Here is a 16,439-nt window from a genome sequence, read left to right as displayed (position 1 = left end):
CTGGGGCACTTTTATTGAAAATGGGGTAGAAAGAGAATGCGATCTTAGCATATTTGGGGGGAGTTCTATGGGCCTGTGTTATACAGGAGCTCAGACTAGATGATCACAATGGTTCCTTCTGGCCTGGAAATCTATGAATCTAGCAATATGAAACAAATTAAGGAGAAAAGCGGAGAGCTACCCCAGCGGAAGAGTAACAAGTTGTGCTGGGGTGTAGGAGGAGAGAAAGCAAAGGCAAACAGTGATCATCATATGAAGCAAAAGAAACAGCAAAATGATGCCAGGAAAGCAAGCATATGGCAAACAGCTATTGAAAAGGAAGCAGCGAGATTCAGTAGCTAGGGCACAGTACAAGCTACAGGTACTCAGGAGACTTGGGTGCTATTACCAGCTCTCCAATGACTGTATTCCATTGGGCAAACCTCTTAACATCTCACTACCTCCATTTTCCCATCTGCAAAACTGGAGAAAATGATGCCTCCCAACCCTGGCATGCTGCTTTAAGATGTACAGATCTAAAATGCTATTAAAACACTAACAAGGGCGGCAGCATGGCCTAGCACACTGAGTTCAATTCCCAGCCCCTGTGTGGCCTTAGGCAAATCTTTACTTCTCCACACTTTTGTTTTTCCTCCTGCCCTTAACATGTATCTTGGCGTGTCAGGACAGTGATTGACTTTTACTACTCATGTGCATAGTGCCTAGCACAATGGGGCTCCAGTCTCAGCTGGTACCTCTACTTTTTGCTGTAATACAAGCAATGAATAATAACAACTCTGTGTGTGTGTGTGTGTGTGTGTGTGTGTGTGTGTGTGTGTGTGAGATAAGAAGTTAGAAAGCAGAGATAACACTAAACGATACTGTCCATTTTAATGATTTTGGTTTCTGTCAAAGTTTTAAAAACAACCATGTAATTACTTAGTTTCATTTTACCTAAAAATCTCTCCTTATTCTTTTTCCAGTTTACAGAAAAAAAACTTGCCTAAAAAAAGGTGACTAAATGTAAACACTCTTGATAATCTCCAATTTCCACTTTCTTATCTAGTTCCAGTAGTTTGCTAATACGCAACCTCACCAAAAGACATATCCAAATCTTCTCACTCCCAAAGCCTTACCAGCAGTGAATATGGGTAAATTATTCACACATTATTTGAATGTGAATAAGCAGCTACAACTCTTGGAATTGGGCTAGTGGAGCAGTTCAAAGATAGCGCAGTGTTGATATCAAATGATTGCCGTAGATGAGAGGTGATGTAACTGAAAATCAGATTTTGTACCTGTCATTTCCACAACCTGCTAATGAAGTTTTCTCGTATTAAGCCTGGAGCTTACTAACCAATCAAGACAACAAAAAATTAATAAGCCTTCATCTGAATCATAGTCAATTAAGGCTAGTTGTCTGAGAGTATTAAACTGTCTTTAGCTGGCTGCCAGTTATAGGTCAGAGAGCTATATGCCCAACGTGCTATTTCTGAAAATATTAGAGTCAGTGCATTTAAATGGACTTCAGAGTGGACAAGCCAAAAGGCTATTTATATTCAAAAATAAGTTGGCAAGGCCTGTATTTAAAACCAGCTGTCCAGACACAAAGGCTCCCCTTAAAATTTATTGTGGGGTTTATTGCCTTTAAAACTGAAGTTAAATGAAATTATCTGGATATTCAGGAGAAGAGCAGGTTTGTTACAACAGTTCACTATGTTAACTGGGACTCAAGAAATTTTGTTGCTCAGCTAACTCAAGACCCTGAGCTAGTTTGTACCAAAGTGAATTGACAAACCCCAAACATATTCATAAAGGTATCAGGAAGATTAAAAGAGAATTAGTCGTTTATAGTAAACATGGGTTTGAGTATTCCACAGTTAAACAAAATAAATAATCATTAAAAAGCATCTTAACAAAGAGAAGAGATTCTAATATTTACTAAGAATTTATGTTATTCTTACCATTTGAGATTGGCTCCTGGGACAGCCATTGATATCTTCAACCTTTTCATTGGCTAAAGAAAAACAATAAAGTGAAAAAAAACCCACAAGAATAAACGAGGGGGGAAAAACAACAGAAGAAGAATAGAAAAGGCAAAGCAATAAAGTGTGCAGGGGTTTGTTGACACAGAGCTCCCTTCCCAGTACAGTACAGCCCTACAGTAACAACACTCTTGTTAGCAGCAGTTTCTTCCACATGCACAAATCATGCAAAAGGGAAGTGCGAAGGAGGTTGCTGCTAATTCTTCAGCCCCTGCCAAATGACTGCTGACATGAAGTCTTCCAAAATTGTCTTTGCAGGGTCAGGATATAGTTTCAAGGCATCCCCAAAAGTATGAGCCACGCCAATTAACAAAATGCACACATGGGAGACATATGCTCTAATGCAGCATTCATTTCTGACAATTCAAAGTGTGTAAGAAACAGTTTGGGCCATTTAAAGTATAGTTAAACAGCCACTTCCAAACATCCTCACATAAACATACACACACACACACACACACACATATATTAATTAAGACAAGGAAAAAACACATACATTTCAGAGATATATGGACTGAGTCAAGATATATTATTTGGATTAATCTCATTGTTAAATACATCCAACTTAAGTTATATATTCTCTCCCACCCCCCACCTCCCCATTCCGCCTATGCAAGGAGTCAGCTCATGCTGCTTCTCTGAGCACAGATCTTACCAATGATCTGGATGATTTCTGCTAGCAGAACTCCATCTGCAATGTCCTGTTGCAAATCCTTGATCAGCCGCTTGTGGCCAGATTTTGCTAGGTAGTGGTTAGCCCAGTCAGTGTAAATCTGCAGAGCAGAGGAGAAGGAAGGAGGGAGAGAGGGGAAGAGAGAAAGAAGACAATAAAAATTGTTAAAACAAATGTTGGCTTACATATGAGAACTAATCTGCATCACATTCCACTTTAAGAAGTCAGCACTAAAGGAAACTGTCTTAACATTATTTTAAAAAACACAGTCCTCCCCTCCTCTTGCCATTTTGTCTGTTATTTTAAACTTGAAATGATTCAGTTTGTTTCATGAGTGTTCAAACTCAGTATGACCAAGAAAAAAAAATTCCCCTTATGACTATCAAGGAAACTGCTGTCACAGATCAATCACTTCCACCACAACCACACCACCCTCCACTTCCATCTCTCTAAATTTACACACACACACACACACACACACACACACACACACACACACACACTCTTCAATCAATTTAAAATATCTGATTTTAAAGGAAATGGTAACAGAAATTTGTATGTGTAACGGTTCACTGGGTTTTACATTCATAATACTGTATTTGAAAATGCTTCTCCTTTATTTTATGCAAATAATCACAACTTCCTGCTGTTATGCGACAGTTCATTTGCTCTGTTGCCTATAGATAAGCCTGCTGTAATGTGCACAGAAGAGAGTGAGAGCAACAAATATACAGTAGTCATGTCACTGGAATTACAGCATACAGTCTGGAAGTATATTGTGTCCATTCTTCATGAAAATGAGGGGTGGGGTGAGTTTGACCAGCCCATCTTATTCAAGAATAGATACCACTTGACAGCACAAGGTTAAAAAATGCTAGCTTAAGGACATCCCAGAACAGAGCAAAGGGAGTGAGAATACTTGTACAGAAAGTGTGAGGATAGATACTGAAACAGAGTGCACAGCTACATGTACAGCAGTGGTCACCAACTGGTAGATCGTGATCGACTGGTCGATCCTGGAGCCAATGGGAGCTTCAGGGGCAGTGCCTGCAGAGAGGGGCAGCACACGCAGAACCAGAACCCTGGGAAGCTAGGGAAACAGTAGTATCCCCATTTTACAGATTAAAAACAGAGGCACAGAGCAGTTAACAACTTGCTCACATCACACAGGAAATCTGTGGCGGACGCAGGAAGAGAATCTGGGGCTGGATCTCAGTTCTGTACCTTAACCACAAGATCAGCATCTGTTCTCCATCATGACACAATTACTGCACCTCACCATAAAGTATTGCACTTAGGGTGAAAGAGAGAGTTTCAAAGGCTCCTGGGAACTTTGGTTCCATATAAGTTCTGTAAGTTCCTGAACACTTTATCACAAGGCTCCTCTCCACTTGCTAATAAGGAATGTCATAAATTACAGGATAACTTGCTTGATCTAATATTTTTATTCTCAAGTACCTGAGGATATGTCAATAACTGGTTATCTTGATTACTGTAGAACTTAAAATAATTTCTCTGCATTACATTCTGGAAATGAAAGAGGGTCCTGCTTTCTCCCATTCTCAAACAGCACTTCTGTAAGAGTGGCCATGCTAGATTTCCCCTCTTCACCCAGAAGACAACTTTGGACAGCACCTTGCATTTGTTAATTCTGATGTCATCCACTGTTGTGATGCCCATTCACCTGGCTTAGGAGAGGAGGGAGATGAAAAGCAGTCCCATTAAAATGTTTTTAATCTCTCTAAAACAGCAGTTCTCAGACTGTGGGTCAGGACCCCAAAGTGGGTTGCGACCCCATTGTAATAGGGTTCACAGGGCTGGCATTGGACTTGCTGGGGCCTAGGACTGAAGTCTGAGCCCCACCGCCCGGGCCCAAAGCCAAAGCCTGAGCCCCACAGCCTGGGCCCAAAGCCGAAGCCCTGGGTGGTGAGGCTCTGGCTTTGGCCCCCGCGCCCGGGTGGAGGGGCTTCAGTCCCCCCTCCTGGGGTAGTGTAGTAATTTTTTGTTGTCAGAAGGGGATCACGGTGCAAAGAAATTTGAGAACTCCTGCTCTAAAACATTTCTAAAGTAGTGTTTCTTTAGCATATGTGGCCTATACAGAATGCATGGTTATAAGGAGTGCTCTAAAGATTGCATTACAACTTATGTGGAACACCTTGAATTCATGATAATAAAAGCTGTATATCAAACGTACATGATCATGCATTCTCTACTACCAGGATTTCAACTTTGAGAGAGATTACTTGAAAGAACTGAAGAGAGCCATTCTCTGAACTATTACTATAGTATACTATAATCTGAACTATTTTCTTTACTCCAATGAAATTGACCCACTGAACCACAAGTAATTTAACATCTGACCCAATTACATTGGGTTAGTTTCATATTACAATTTAAAAAAAAAATAATAACTTTGTCAAGCATTTCCTTCTTCATGCTGCACACCCCGACATAATCAGCTATACCAATCCCAAGTCTGACAACAACTCAAACCATCCCTCTCACTAAACAGCTGCTGTTTTCTATCTAATATCCAAAGAATGGACAGCGTCCTGTAAACAAGCAAAACACACCAACACGTTCCCTTTTTTCAATATTTTAACACATCAAAGAAAAAGTTACAAAGACACCAATATTGAAAGATATTTATCATGTAAATCAGCATTTTTCAAAGCAACGTCAATGGACCACACCTCAGCAGTGATACACCCAGGAGATTCTTCACCTACAAAATGGTCCAAGAATGAAAAGGTTAAACTGTTGTTGATATAAATAAAATATCAAACAGCTGGAGTAGAATATACAGTTTCAGTTCCTCTTTTTCTGCAGGGATCACCACCCTCTTATCTGCCTTGCCCTCCTCCCTTTCCCCCACCCCTGGTAAGAGAATGCATGTCTCATTCAGTCCATTCTTTCAGGGATGCAACTGCTCACAAGTTAGTTGTAAAAAATGAGAAGCATGTATGTCAGATATATGGAACCGTAAGAATGTTCTCATGCTGATGTGCTGTTTCTTTTACACCAAACTCTCTGAAGAAAATGGCAGGTGAAATAGAGAAGTAGGCCTTTATAGTTCACGATTATCAGAATACCTGAAGGGCTGATAATTATCTATCTTTAAAAAGATTCATTGAGTGTAAACAAAAAATGCCCCCACACCATTTGATAGAACAACCTCACATCCAGCACGCGCAGGATGGAGAAGACATGCAGAGACGATGATACAAGTCAATGGTTCCATCTGCTTTTTATTAGGACCCCAATAGTGTGACATGATGAGTACCTTCAAGTGGCAGCTGAGGACTGTGACACAGACGTATCCAGGCAGCTATATTTTCCCTGCATACAACCATCTTCTCAATATTTAACAAAAGGGGTCATGTGTATTTTCTGCCAAAAGCTAAGAACTAGTTGATTGTCATGGTTATTGTGAGATACTTGTACGGGAAATACCTTAAGAGATATGTAAAATGTAGATCAGAGGTTCTCAAACTGTGGTCTGAGCTACATTCAGGTGGTCCGCGGATAGTTCCCTCTAAGGTGCGCACCTGGGCAGCCGCATACAAGAGAATGAAGGGTAGGGTGACCAGACAGCAAATGTGAAAAATTGGGACAGGGGGTAGGGGGGTAATAGGAGCCTATATAAGAAAAAGACCCCAAAATCGGGACTGTCCCTATAAAATCGGGACATCTGGTCACCCTAATGAAGGGCCACCCACCTAATTAGTGGAGACGTGCAGGCGTGGCTCCACTAATTAGGTGCCTGGACCCTGCAGAAGACACACATATAAGGTGCCTTGGGGGGAATAGGAGGTAGGTGGGAGGGGGCAGTGGGGTGAGAAGAGGGGGTGGAGGGAATTTGGGACGTACAGGGCTGCAGCGGCCAGAGAAAGAGGCGACTTTTCCCAGCTCCAGGGTTGCGGCTGCCGGGGAGAAACAGCCCTCCTCCCCAGCCTCAACTCTGTGGCTGCTGTGGTGGGGGGAGAGACCTTCCTCCTTCCCAGCCCCAGCTCGGGGGCTGCTGTGGTGCGGGAGAGAGGCCACATCCATCGCATTAGAAAGGTAAGACTACTGATATTAAAATATGAGTTGTGTGCTTTTACTTGTAGAATAAAAAACTTTAATTATTCTTAAGGTTTTTTTATATAGTGCTTTTATCCAAAATGCTTTACAATAGTTAGCTCATGGTACAAACAACATTTGGAAAGATCATTAAGTGGTCCGCCGAGACCCTCAGCAATTTTCAAGTGGTACGTGAAAAAAACTTTGAGACCCACTCGTAGATTATTAGGTTGCAAAACTGTTAAAATGAGACTTCTCACCTGAGGCAAGGCGGGGTCTCAAGGCTAACTCAATCAACATTGAGAACAACTGGACATTTGCAGAGACAGCACTTTGCTTGCTGTCTGGACCATGTGGAAATGAGCATTTACAAAAACTAACAAGCCCCTGAAGAGCTCTCTAAAGAGGGGAGCCCCTGGGTTCAGAGACAATATCCTGCAACTGTATCAGAGCAGAAGAAATGGCACAAGTTGTTATCCATTAAAGAGGAAAAAGGTGGATCCCAGCTTTCTAAACTTGACAGGCACTGCAAGAATTGTCCATTGGGTGAGAAATACCTTATCAGACAGGAAAGTAACTTGTTAATGTCTATAGGCTATCGATTGTATTTTATATATATATTTTTTTTACTGTAACTTTATGTTTCCAAATCCTTTCACTTGCTCTTATCTGAATCTCTATCTCAAACTCTGTTAAATAAACTTCAATCTGGTTTTGTTATAGACACACCTAAGTGTCCTGTGATAATAGTGTTGAAGTGAGGTGAAAGCAGTGAATTGGGTGCTCTGCTTCCATAGAGGCAGCGGAGCGATGTACATTGCGGGTTTCCAGAAGATAAGGGACTGGCACTTGAATATAACAAAGTGGGGTGTAAATCACTAGCCTGCAGGAGGAAAGAGCAGGGCACGTGGAGCCTGAAGCAGAGTGCTTGTGTTGCCAGCATGTCCCTGGTGGGCCCAGACAGGGCTCCATCTCACAGTGGTCACGTGGTGCTAATTCACCCTGGACACCTCATGTGACCCCCCAAAAGGGTCACAAGGATGCTCACCATCTTGCAGGATCTGGCACTAGACCAGGTCATCTTGCATTATTTGTTCAATTATGTTTACAAAAATATTTTTCTCCTAGAAGTCTTTAAACTGATGGACATGCTGCTTTAAACACAGTGCAAGTCTAAGAAAAAAAAAAAACCACACACCAGAGTGAGTCACTGCTATGCTTCCTCCCGGAGCCATCACTTATTTTACTAATGCAGTCTTATTACTGCATGTTGGAATGAACTACTGACTTACTCATTTCCTTGACAATGAGTTTCCTCTCTTGCCACTGTTCCATACATACACGTCTGACAGAAGACTATTCAACTTCGACATTAGGCTTGAACAGTTAACAATGTAAACAGGGAGTCCATGTTATCTGTGCCATAGAAGGCCAGTCTCAACAACACGATAACAAAAAAGAACAAATTCTATATCTGTGTGGTCTCAGTGTCTGTGATGATTTAACTACTTGCAATGCTGAAACAGAGCAATTTGAACTAGGGCACGGGCCTTCTCAAGTTACATTGGTTTCCCCTAACATTCTTGAACTGCTTGTCATTCTGTCATTCAAGAGCAGGGGCAATTAAACAATCTTTGATATCCAAATATAGTTACAAACTTCATTTTGATACTTCACACATTGCTGTGAGGAACACAGTAGATGCACTTGGCAGAATCTGTAGTGAAACAAAGTTCTTTAGAATACTGCAGCTTAAGGAAATGAAAAAGGGGGAAATTCTGATATGCTGTTACCTTTCTTTCTTGGGGGGGCTTTAATCATAAATCATTGGTTCTCTAGCATACCCACTCCAAAATTAATCTGGGTTGCTGAATGTTGTGCATATCCGGGAGAGCGGTGTGTGGAATACAGGAGAAATGTCAAATTGATTTCACATCTGTTGTCACCCAAAATGAAGTAGTAATTCATTGCACTTCTGTAGCACCCACCATGCGAGGAGCTCAGTGTTCTTTACAGGCATTCATAAATTTAGCCTTAGTATCCTTGTGAGATAGTTAAACATAATGAATCTTTTTAGGGGTGGGGAAACTGAGACACAGAGCAATTTAAGTGAATCTCTCGAGGCTGAACAGAGCTGGGAACATAACCAGATACACTAATTCCCAATTCTGTGCTTTAATCACTTTGTGTAAATGCTCATATATTAGACAGTCTTATAAACAAACAGTGGGAAAATCCATATCCTATGGTTTTAGGATCTATCTGCAATTTTTGTTTGCATTCTACAGAACAGAAGCTTTCAGATTTTAAAAGGGGTCTTTTAAAAAGTTTTTGCTATTGAGAAGACATCCTTCCTTCCACAAGTTAGTCTATTGTACTGTCACTCCATTATGCCAATGTTGCTCAGTGAAAAAAGAGCTGTGGCCAACTATTACAAACAGCAAGGAGATATTAGACACCTTCTCCAGTCACTGAAGTTGGCAGCCTATAAGAGTCTGAAGAAACTGACATTTTCTCTATCTGCCAAAATATATACCAACCTGGCATTCTGTCATTGACGCTGGTTAATTATTGCCCTCTCCACAACCCCGTGAAGTCCCACTCACAAAGGTCTAGACACAAATTTTTAATATGTAAGGTAGAAAGGGGCAGTGGCGTAAACTGTAATCCCACTTCTGTCTTAGCACCCTCACCCCCTTCCTATTTACTTTAGCTTCACAGAACCAGTTAAATGCTACTGAAGTGAAGTCATATTTTTACAAACCCTTTATTGCATTTTGCTATGCCTGGGCCTTACAACTATTTTCAAACCTATTTAAACAGGCAATATATAAACTGGGCCACTGTCTAGAGCACTATGTTTCCCTGATACCTGATCAGTAACTGCCACCCACTCCCCCCCATCCAGATTTACAGCATTTAGCATCTGCGATAAAAAATAGCTGCATTTTGAATAGCATGAAAGAACTGAAACACTGTCTCAATGCCCATCATATCCGTCCCCCCACCTACACAAAGCATCTGTACTACACTATTTTTAACAGCCTGTTTCCTAGCTGAACTTGCCTATATTTACCCACAGAATATGGCATGGCCAGCAGCAAGTTCTGGCCTATCAATGTGACTCGACTTAGAAAGGACGTCTATGGAAAGACTGAACAGGGCCATTCAGTCTTTGTGTACATTGAATACTTAGGCTGTCTTTTGAAGCAGCCAACAATTTTAGCAATGTTTGTAGTGATGCGTCTTGTGCAGTGGGCACTTCTGTGTTAGGAACATGACTGAGACCAACAAGTTATTTTACATGGGCCAGACAAGACTTTCAATAAGAAATGACTTTCAGGGCTGGATTCTGCACTGCTTAGTGAAAAAATAGAGTGGGGGTGACCATCAGGGTCCAGACACTCCAAGAGGAGAGCAAAAGTTTTAAACTCCCAAAATAAGTAGTTCAACCAACTGATTGCATACTAGGTCATTGTACTATAAAATATGTCTAGTAAGTTCTCTTATGAAAGCTTGTAATGTTCTGAACTTGATGTCCATGAGCTGGCCATGTTTATAGACCATGGTTATGCATTTATATATTTGTGTATATAGAAAACTGTGCTCATAAACTTCAGTTACACCTCACAGCAGGTGAACCATCAGGCAGGGAGGGGCTCCTCCCACATCAGTTGTTTTCATGAAACCAGCTACAAGTTCATCCATTGCCCAGCCAAGGAAAGGACGATGGTGGACCATTAAAGTTACTGAAAAGACACTGAGACAACTCAAAATTGAAAAGAACATCCAGGCTGCAAACATCAAATCCAGAGGGAATTTCCCCCTCTAATTAACCATGAGTCACTATGGAATGAAGGGGGCGGGGAGGTAAAGGCCTTTAAAAGCAGGCTTGGAACTGAGGTTTTTTATCCAGAACCTGGGGGCCCGCCTCTAGGAAGGAGATGGTCTGTGAACACTGGATCACTCCTATAGCTAGGGGGTACAGGGAAAGTGTTTTAAGGCAACAGGTAACTTGTATTAGAAAAGTGATATTATCTAATAGGAAGTGTAAAGCCTGAGGCTGCATCCTTACATTTATTTTCTGTGTGACTTGCAGGTGTTTGCTTTCCCTTAGGATTTCATCTCTGAATCTGTCGTTCTATTAAATAAACTTTTTTATTTATTTTCATCCCAAGCCAGTCTCTGGTGTGCAAACTGTATGAAGTGTATGTGCCAATGTAAGCTGGTATCTAGGGGTCTGGTTTCATGCCTTCAGTGGTAACCAGAGGAGAATGGTCTGAGTGTCTGGTAATTAAGAATTCAAGGAGAACGTGTTTGGGGAGACGCGGGACCGGAAGGGCTGTTGGTGTCACCCTGCAAGGTGTAACTAGGCTGGTGAGAGCCAGGATGAGACCTGATGCTTGTGGGTAGGCTATTGGTATCAGGGAATTGAAGCATAGTTGCACAGCACAAATGCCCCTGTAGTTAAAAGGCAGGTGGTGACTGATCCCCTTACTGGTCTGGGTGGTCCCCAAAACATCAGAGGGCAAAGGTAACTTTATATTACCTTAGTACCTCACCCACATTCTGGTGCCATCCAGTGCCCTGCCCAACACTCGGAATAAGCAAGAGCAGCCTCACAGATGCCCTAAAATATGCCTGGCTGCTCACAAGGGTCTATTGCAATAGCCACGAACAGTTGGGTTGCAGTGGTGTTCTGGCCATGCTCCCTCTGTCAGGGGCTGTGAGGGTGTTGTGTAGACCAGGCTATGCTGGGTATTTACTGTTCAGGTTACTCCCTACTCAGAGGAATTCTCCAGTAAGCAGATCTACAGCCTTTACAGCCCCTTTGTGGCACACTGGAGGGCACCAGAGAACCAGGCCCGGAGTCTCTGCCAGTTTGGACTGGATTTGAATCAGTGACCTAGGAGTCAAAACCTCTGATCTCAGACACAGTCCATATATTGTTTAGTCTTCCAACAGTTACAGTTTAAGTAGAATAGTTAAGCACATCAACCTGCTAAATTACATAACCCTTGTACTAAGCTAATGGTGCCAAGTTTTTACTTCAGCTAATTGTTAAAGCTAAAATTAGTGTGGGTCTCCAATAGTTCATTTTTCTCTTTAAAGAAAGAAACTTTCAGAGACAAAAACTGGAATATCAAATTTAATGAGACTAAAAATATTAAAAGACTGAGCATAACCAAGCACAGAATGGAAGGAAGGCTCCTGCTGTGCTGAAAATCAATACTGTAAAATGCTGTAAATCAAATGCATCCCAGGTGTATGGCAGCATCCTGTCAATTGCAGGCAGCAAAAGCTGCCTGCAATAAGCATGTTATTTTTAAATATTGCTTTCTCTCCCATCTCTCCATCTGGCTTGCCATATGATCATTAAGAAAACAAAAAGTTCTTTGGGACATTATGTGAATCGCGTGAGAGGGGAAAATATTAAGATGATTAAACTATAAATCCAGAAAATGAAAATAGAGTGATTTAAATTATAGGCAAAATGGAAGCCAATGCTTTTCATTTAACAAAATAGTCAGTAAATTATAACCTGTAATGTAGGTTTCTGAATCCCAGTTGAGCAAATGAGGACAATTACTTGTTAATGAATAGAAACTATCTAAAGAGCAAAATAATTGAAACATCAGGATCTTTAATGTTTGGTTCTACCTTGTAAGTAGGAGTGTGCATTTATTAACAACCTTCACCAATCACAGTTAAGCAAAAAAGCAGCAGCAACCCTCTGTAAAGCAGCCATTGGCAGTCTCTGGAATATGTATCTAACCCTTCTTGGGTTGATATACATTTCCAGGTACAATTTCAGTTGGTGAATCCAATCATTCCAGTAAGTTTTGGGGTGACTTACTGCTTTTCCTTTCTTCACATTTCATACCAAATCCTGGCTCACCTTTAGCTGACCACAAGTGCTAGAGACCAATATACACCATTGGTATCAAAGACTTTCCAAGCTTTACCCCTCAGTCAGATGAAAGACAACAAAATTGGCAGTGTGTGTGTGTGTAGGGATTTGTATCTGGTAAACGTAACCCCCCATCCCACCCCCCCAAAAAAATAAGAACACCCTTCTCCCTATATAACCTAACAATATGTTCATTCATTACAGAGAGATGGATTAACTTGTTTTATGGGTTGATCACATCATTGTTTTTACTAGCTCACTGCAGGTAATGTATTCTAGGTCCCATGCAGTAGCTGCAAAGTGCCACAGGAAGGAGCTAGATAATCATATTGTAGCTGCAAAACAATCAAGCAGACATCTGCTGCTCTACAGACCTGTATTACGGCAGTAATGACACCAAGCGACTATTAATAGTAGCACTGAGCCTTCAGAAGTAACAGGAGGCAACACTAGTTATCGCATACAGAGATTCCTAAAACAATTTTAGTCCTGGAGATTTCTCATTTTAAATACACCAGATTTTGTCTTTAGATCTCAGTTCAGGTTCAGCATTCCTTGTAAATATTAGGCCTTCAAACTACCTTCCAACAATCATTTAATGAAATTGCAATAAAAACAGAGAATGTACTATTTACCATGTATGTTTGCATTCATATAAAATACAGATTGAAATTTGATTCAGCTGCATCCTCACAGTGCATTTCACTACAATGTGGACACCTGGGGTTTCCTGCAGGGCATAGGAGGTGCCAGGGCCGGCTCCAGGGTTTTGGCCGCCCCAAGCAGCCAAAAAAAAAAAAAAAAAAAGCCGCGATTCCGACGGCAATTCGGCGGGAGGTCCGAAGTGAGGGACCGTCCGCCGAACTGCCGCCGAATACCTGGATGTGCCGCCCCTCTCCGGAGCGGCTGCCCCAAGCACCTGCTTGACAAGCTGGCACCTGGAGCCGGCCCTGGGTGGTGCCACTAGAGATACTGCTCAGTCTCCAGGGCAGGGGAAGCGGCTGGAGGGGGCAAAGGGGTTGATGGAGAAGCACACTAGCTGCATTGCATATTGTAGCATAAATTAACCACAAATTAACCATTATAGAGTCTTCCCTAAGGCATTATGACCCAGATTTTTATGGCTGTTCAGGTATTGCGGGGCTCAGTGTTGCAACACCTAATTGGTTTAGGAGCCTAAATTTCATTTTCAAAAGGGATTTAGGCACATATGAGCCAGTATTCCATTGACAGTCAATGGCTCTTAAGTGCCTAATCCCCTTTTGAAAATGAAATTTAGTCTCCTAAATCTGTTAGGCGTTGCAACAGTGAGAGCTGCCATGCTTAAATACCTGCAAAAATCTGGGCCTATAACAACAAGGGGGAAAGTGACACAATAGAATCAAACCAGGGGTAATAGAGTGATGAGAAAATAATCTGATTGAAAGGAATGGGATGAAACTGAAGCACGCGCGCGCACACACATACACATGTGTGTGATATTCTTTCATTATAAAAAATGTCCGTTACTAGTGCTAAGGGAGTTAGTGTTAGTTCTGTGCTGTGCACTGCCAAATAGATCTCCTCCCCCACAGGCTGGGAAACAGAGCTGGGAGGGCAGGGAGAAGAAGGTGATCTGGGAAGGAGCAGCATTGCCATTGCCAGCCCAGAGGAGGCGGTATGCAGCAAAAGGCACAGGCACTAGCTCTCTAGGTGTCCTCCAGTGGGGCAGCAAAGGCTGGCTCAGGCTGCTCTGCTGGAGTTCTTATTTCATGCCTCTGGGATGGTGAAACTGGAGCATGGGATGCCCTTCTCCATCCTGCTCTGACACTAATGGCTTCCCTGAGACAGTAGCCATGGTTGGCTCTGGCTGCCCTGCTGGAGCTCCTGCTCCCCTCCTGTCACTACACATACATTCTGAACATCCACAGGGCCAGGCCATAAAATGCTTAGAGCTCCAACATTAATGCAAGAATGGGAAGGACCAGAGTAGATAAATCTTTTGCTAATCAAAATCAGTGATTATCCCTTTTGGGATGAATGAAATAATCTAACTGGTCTTTACAGCATTTATTCTAACCTTGCATTACTCTCTTGTTCCAATCTCTGAAACATCTGTGTCCTGTCATGGCTGGGATAAGTTCCATATCTAGTCTCTTATATTCTCTTTAATAAATCCACAACAGGCAGAGTTAAGACTCATGCAAATGGTAAACAGAGCTGCATTTACATAGGCTTTCCTTTGGGTCACAAAATATTTCTGATGCATGTAAAAATAAGTGGAGTAAAATAATCCACAAACTCAAATGAGACTAGTGATTGTGAAGTGATTTGCAAATTAAAAACACCCTCCACTCTTCAATGTCCTTTCTATTTAGAAGCAACAAACCACTCTGCCTCAACCAGGCCATGGCTGGGTGTAGAGGGCACTAACATCATATAAACCACAGCAGTGCCATACAGAACTGAGCCTAGGAAGTTTTATGGTGAAACTTTTATGGCGAAACTTATTTACTAGACAGTAGTAAATAAGGCTAAAACCAGTGTCCAGAATAAAGTCTTTTTTTTTTTTGCCCCCACTCTCTGAGACTTGAAAAACTGGTTTGGTCTGAAAATTGTGAGACTTACTCTGATGGCTTTTGCAGTGTGCCTGTAATGTCATCATGTTCAAGCTATTTCAGCTCAAGAGAGAGCAAGTTCTAGAGTCTAGAACATCTTGCCAGCAGTCCCCTGTCATACATAAAGAGAGGAAACTTGCTCAAGCACCTTCACTGACCACAGCTCTGGCAGTTAGTCACATGGAGAGAAGCAGTGTCTCAAGCAGACAGGTCTTTAGGTTATTATGAACTGGTGATAGCCACTCCATATTTAAAGTTCCAATTATTTTCTAATCAGAAAGCTGATTTGATCTCCCTTGTAACACTAATCTAAACCACATACATAGCATATTTTCTTGTATTACGTGCTATTATACAACGGTAAAAAGGACCTATTTTGTAAAACAATGTCAGAATTACATGATTTGTAAATCAGAAATCGGACTCAGTGGTACAGTGGAGCAGGACTAAGTTGTGCTATTGCCTGGCATCTTTTGAGGACGGATATTGATTAAAATCCCAATCAACTCAAGCATGAAAATTCTATCTAAATCTCCTACACTAAGAAACTGTAGCAAGGGATAAGCAAATCACTTCAGATAAAATAAGAAAAATCCTAAAATTTCAATCAAAGCTTGAAGAAGAAAATATGCACTCAACTTGCTTTGGGGGTTAGTTAACTTTTTCACCCACTGTTGTTTTCTCATTTTTTCTTCCCATCAACATTTCCTGGTCCCAGCCAACATATCACAACAATATAAGATTAACATGGCTCACATTAAAAGGTTTTATAACTGACAGGTCTCAAAATTGAATTGTAAAAGAGGAACCATCATCATCATCAAGCAGGTGTGTTTCTGGTGGGGTCCCTCACAGACCGGTTCTTGGCCTTATGTTATTAAATATGTTTATCAATGACCTACAAACCCCCCCATAAAATTACCACTGATAAAGTTTGCAGATGACACAGATTGGGGGAGTGGTAAATAAGAAGAGGATATCTCACTAACACAGAGTGATCCAGATCACTTCGTAAGTTGAGCGCAAGCAATCTATGTTTTAATATGACCAAATGTAAAGTTATACATCTAGGAACAAAGAATGCTGGTCATACTTATAGGATGGTGGGCCCTATCACAGGAAGCAGTGACTCTGAAAAAGACTTGGGAGTCACAGTGGAAAATCATCTGAAT

At 41.6% G+C, this 16,439-nt stretch overlaps 1 protein-coding gene across 2 annotated transcripts in view; it reads right to left on the bottom strand.

Annotated features, from left to right (window-relative positions):
• Positions 1-16,439, bottom strand: part of NAV3 (neuron navigator 3) — a 363,920-nt gene that overhangs the window by 247,987 nt on the left and 99,494 nt on the right. For both annotated transcript variants that reach the window (XM_065423439.1, XM_065423440.1), the window contains exons 2-3: positions 2,680-2,797; positions 1,944-1,996 (exon numbers count right to left, since the gene is read on the bottom strand). In XM_065423439.1, coding sequence (XP_065279511.1) covers positions 1,944-1,996; positions 2,680-2,797 — 171 coding nt within the window. The remainder of the gene's footprint in view (positions 1-1,943; positions 1,997-2,679; positions 2,798-16,439) is intronic.

The sequence above is a fragment of the Emys orbicularis genome, chromosome 1 (assembly GCF_028017835.1).
Source record: "Emys orbicularis isolate rEmyOrb1 chromosome 1, rEmyOrb1.hap1, whole genome shotgun sequence".
NCBI lineage: Eukaryota > Metazoa > Chordata > Testudines > Emydidae > Emys > Emys orbicularis.
Note: the sequence above shows the minus strand (reverse complement) of the source record. Positions and strands in the feature narration are given on the sequence as shown.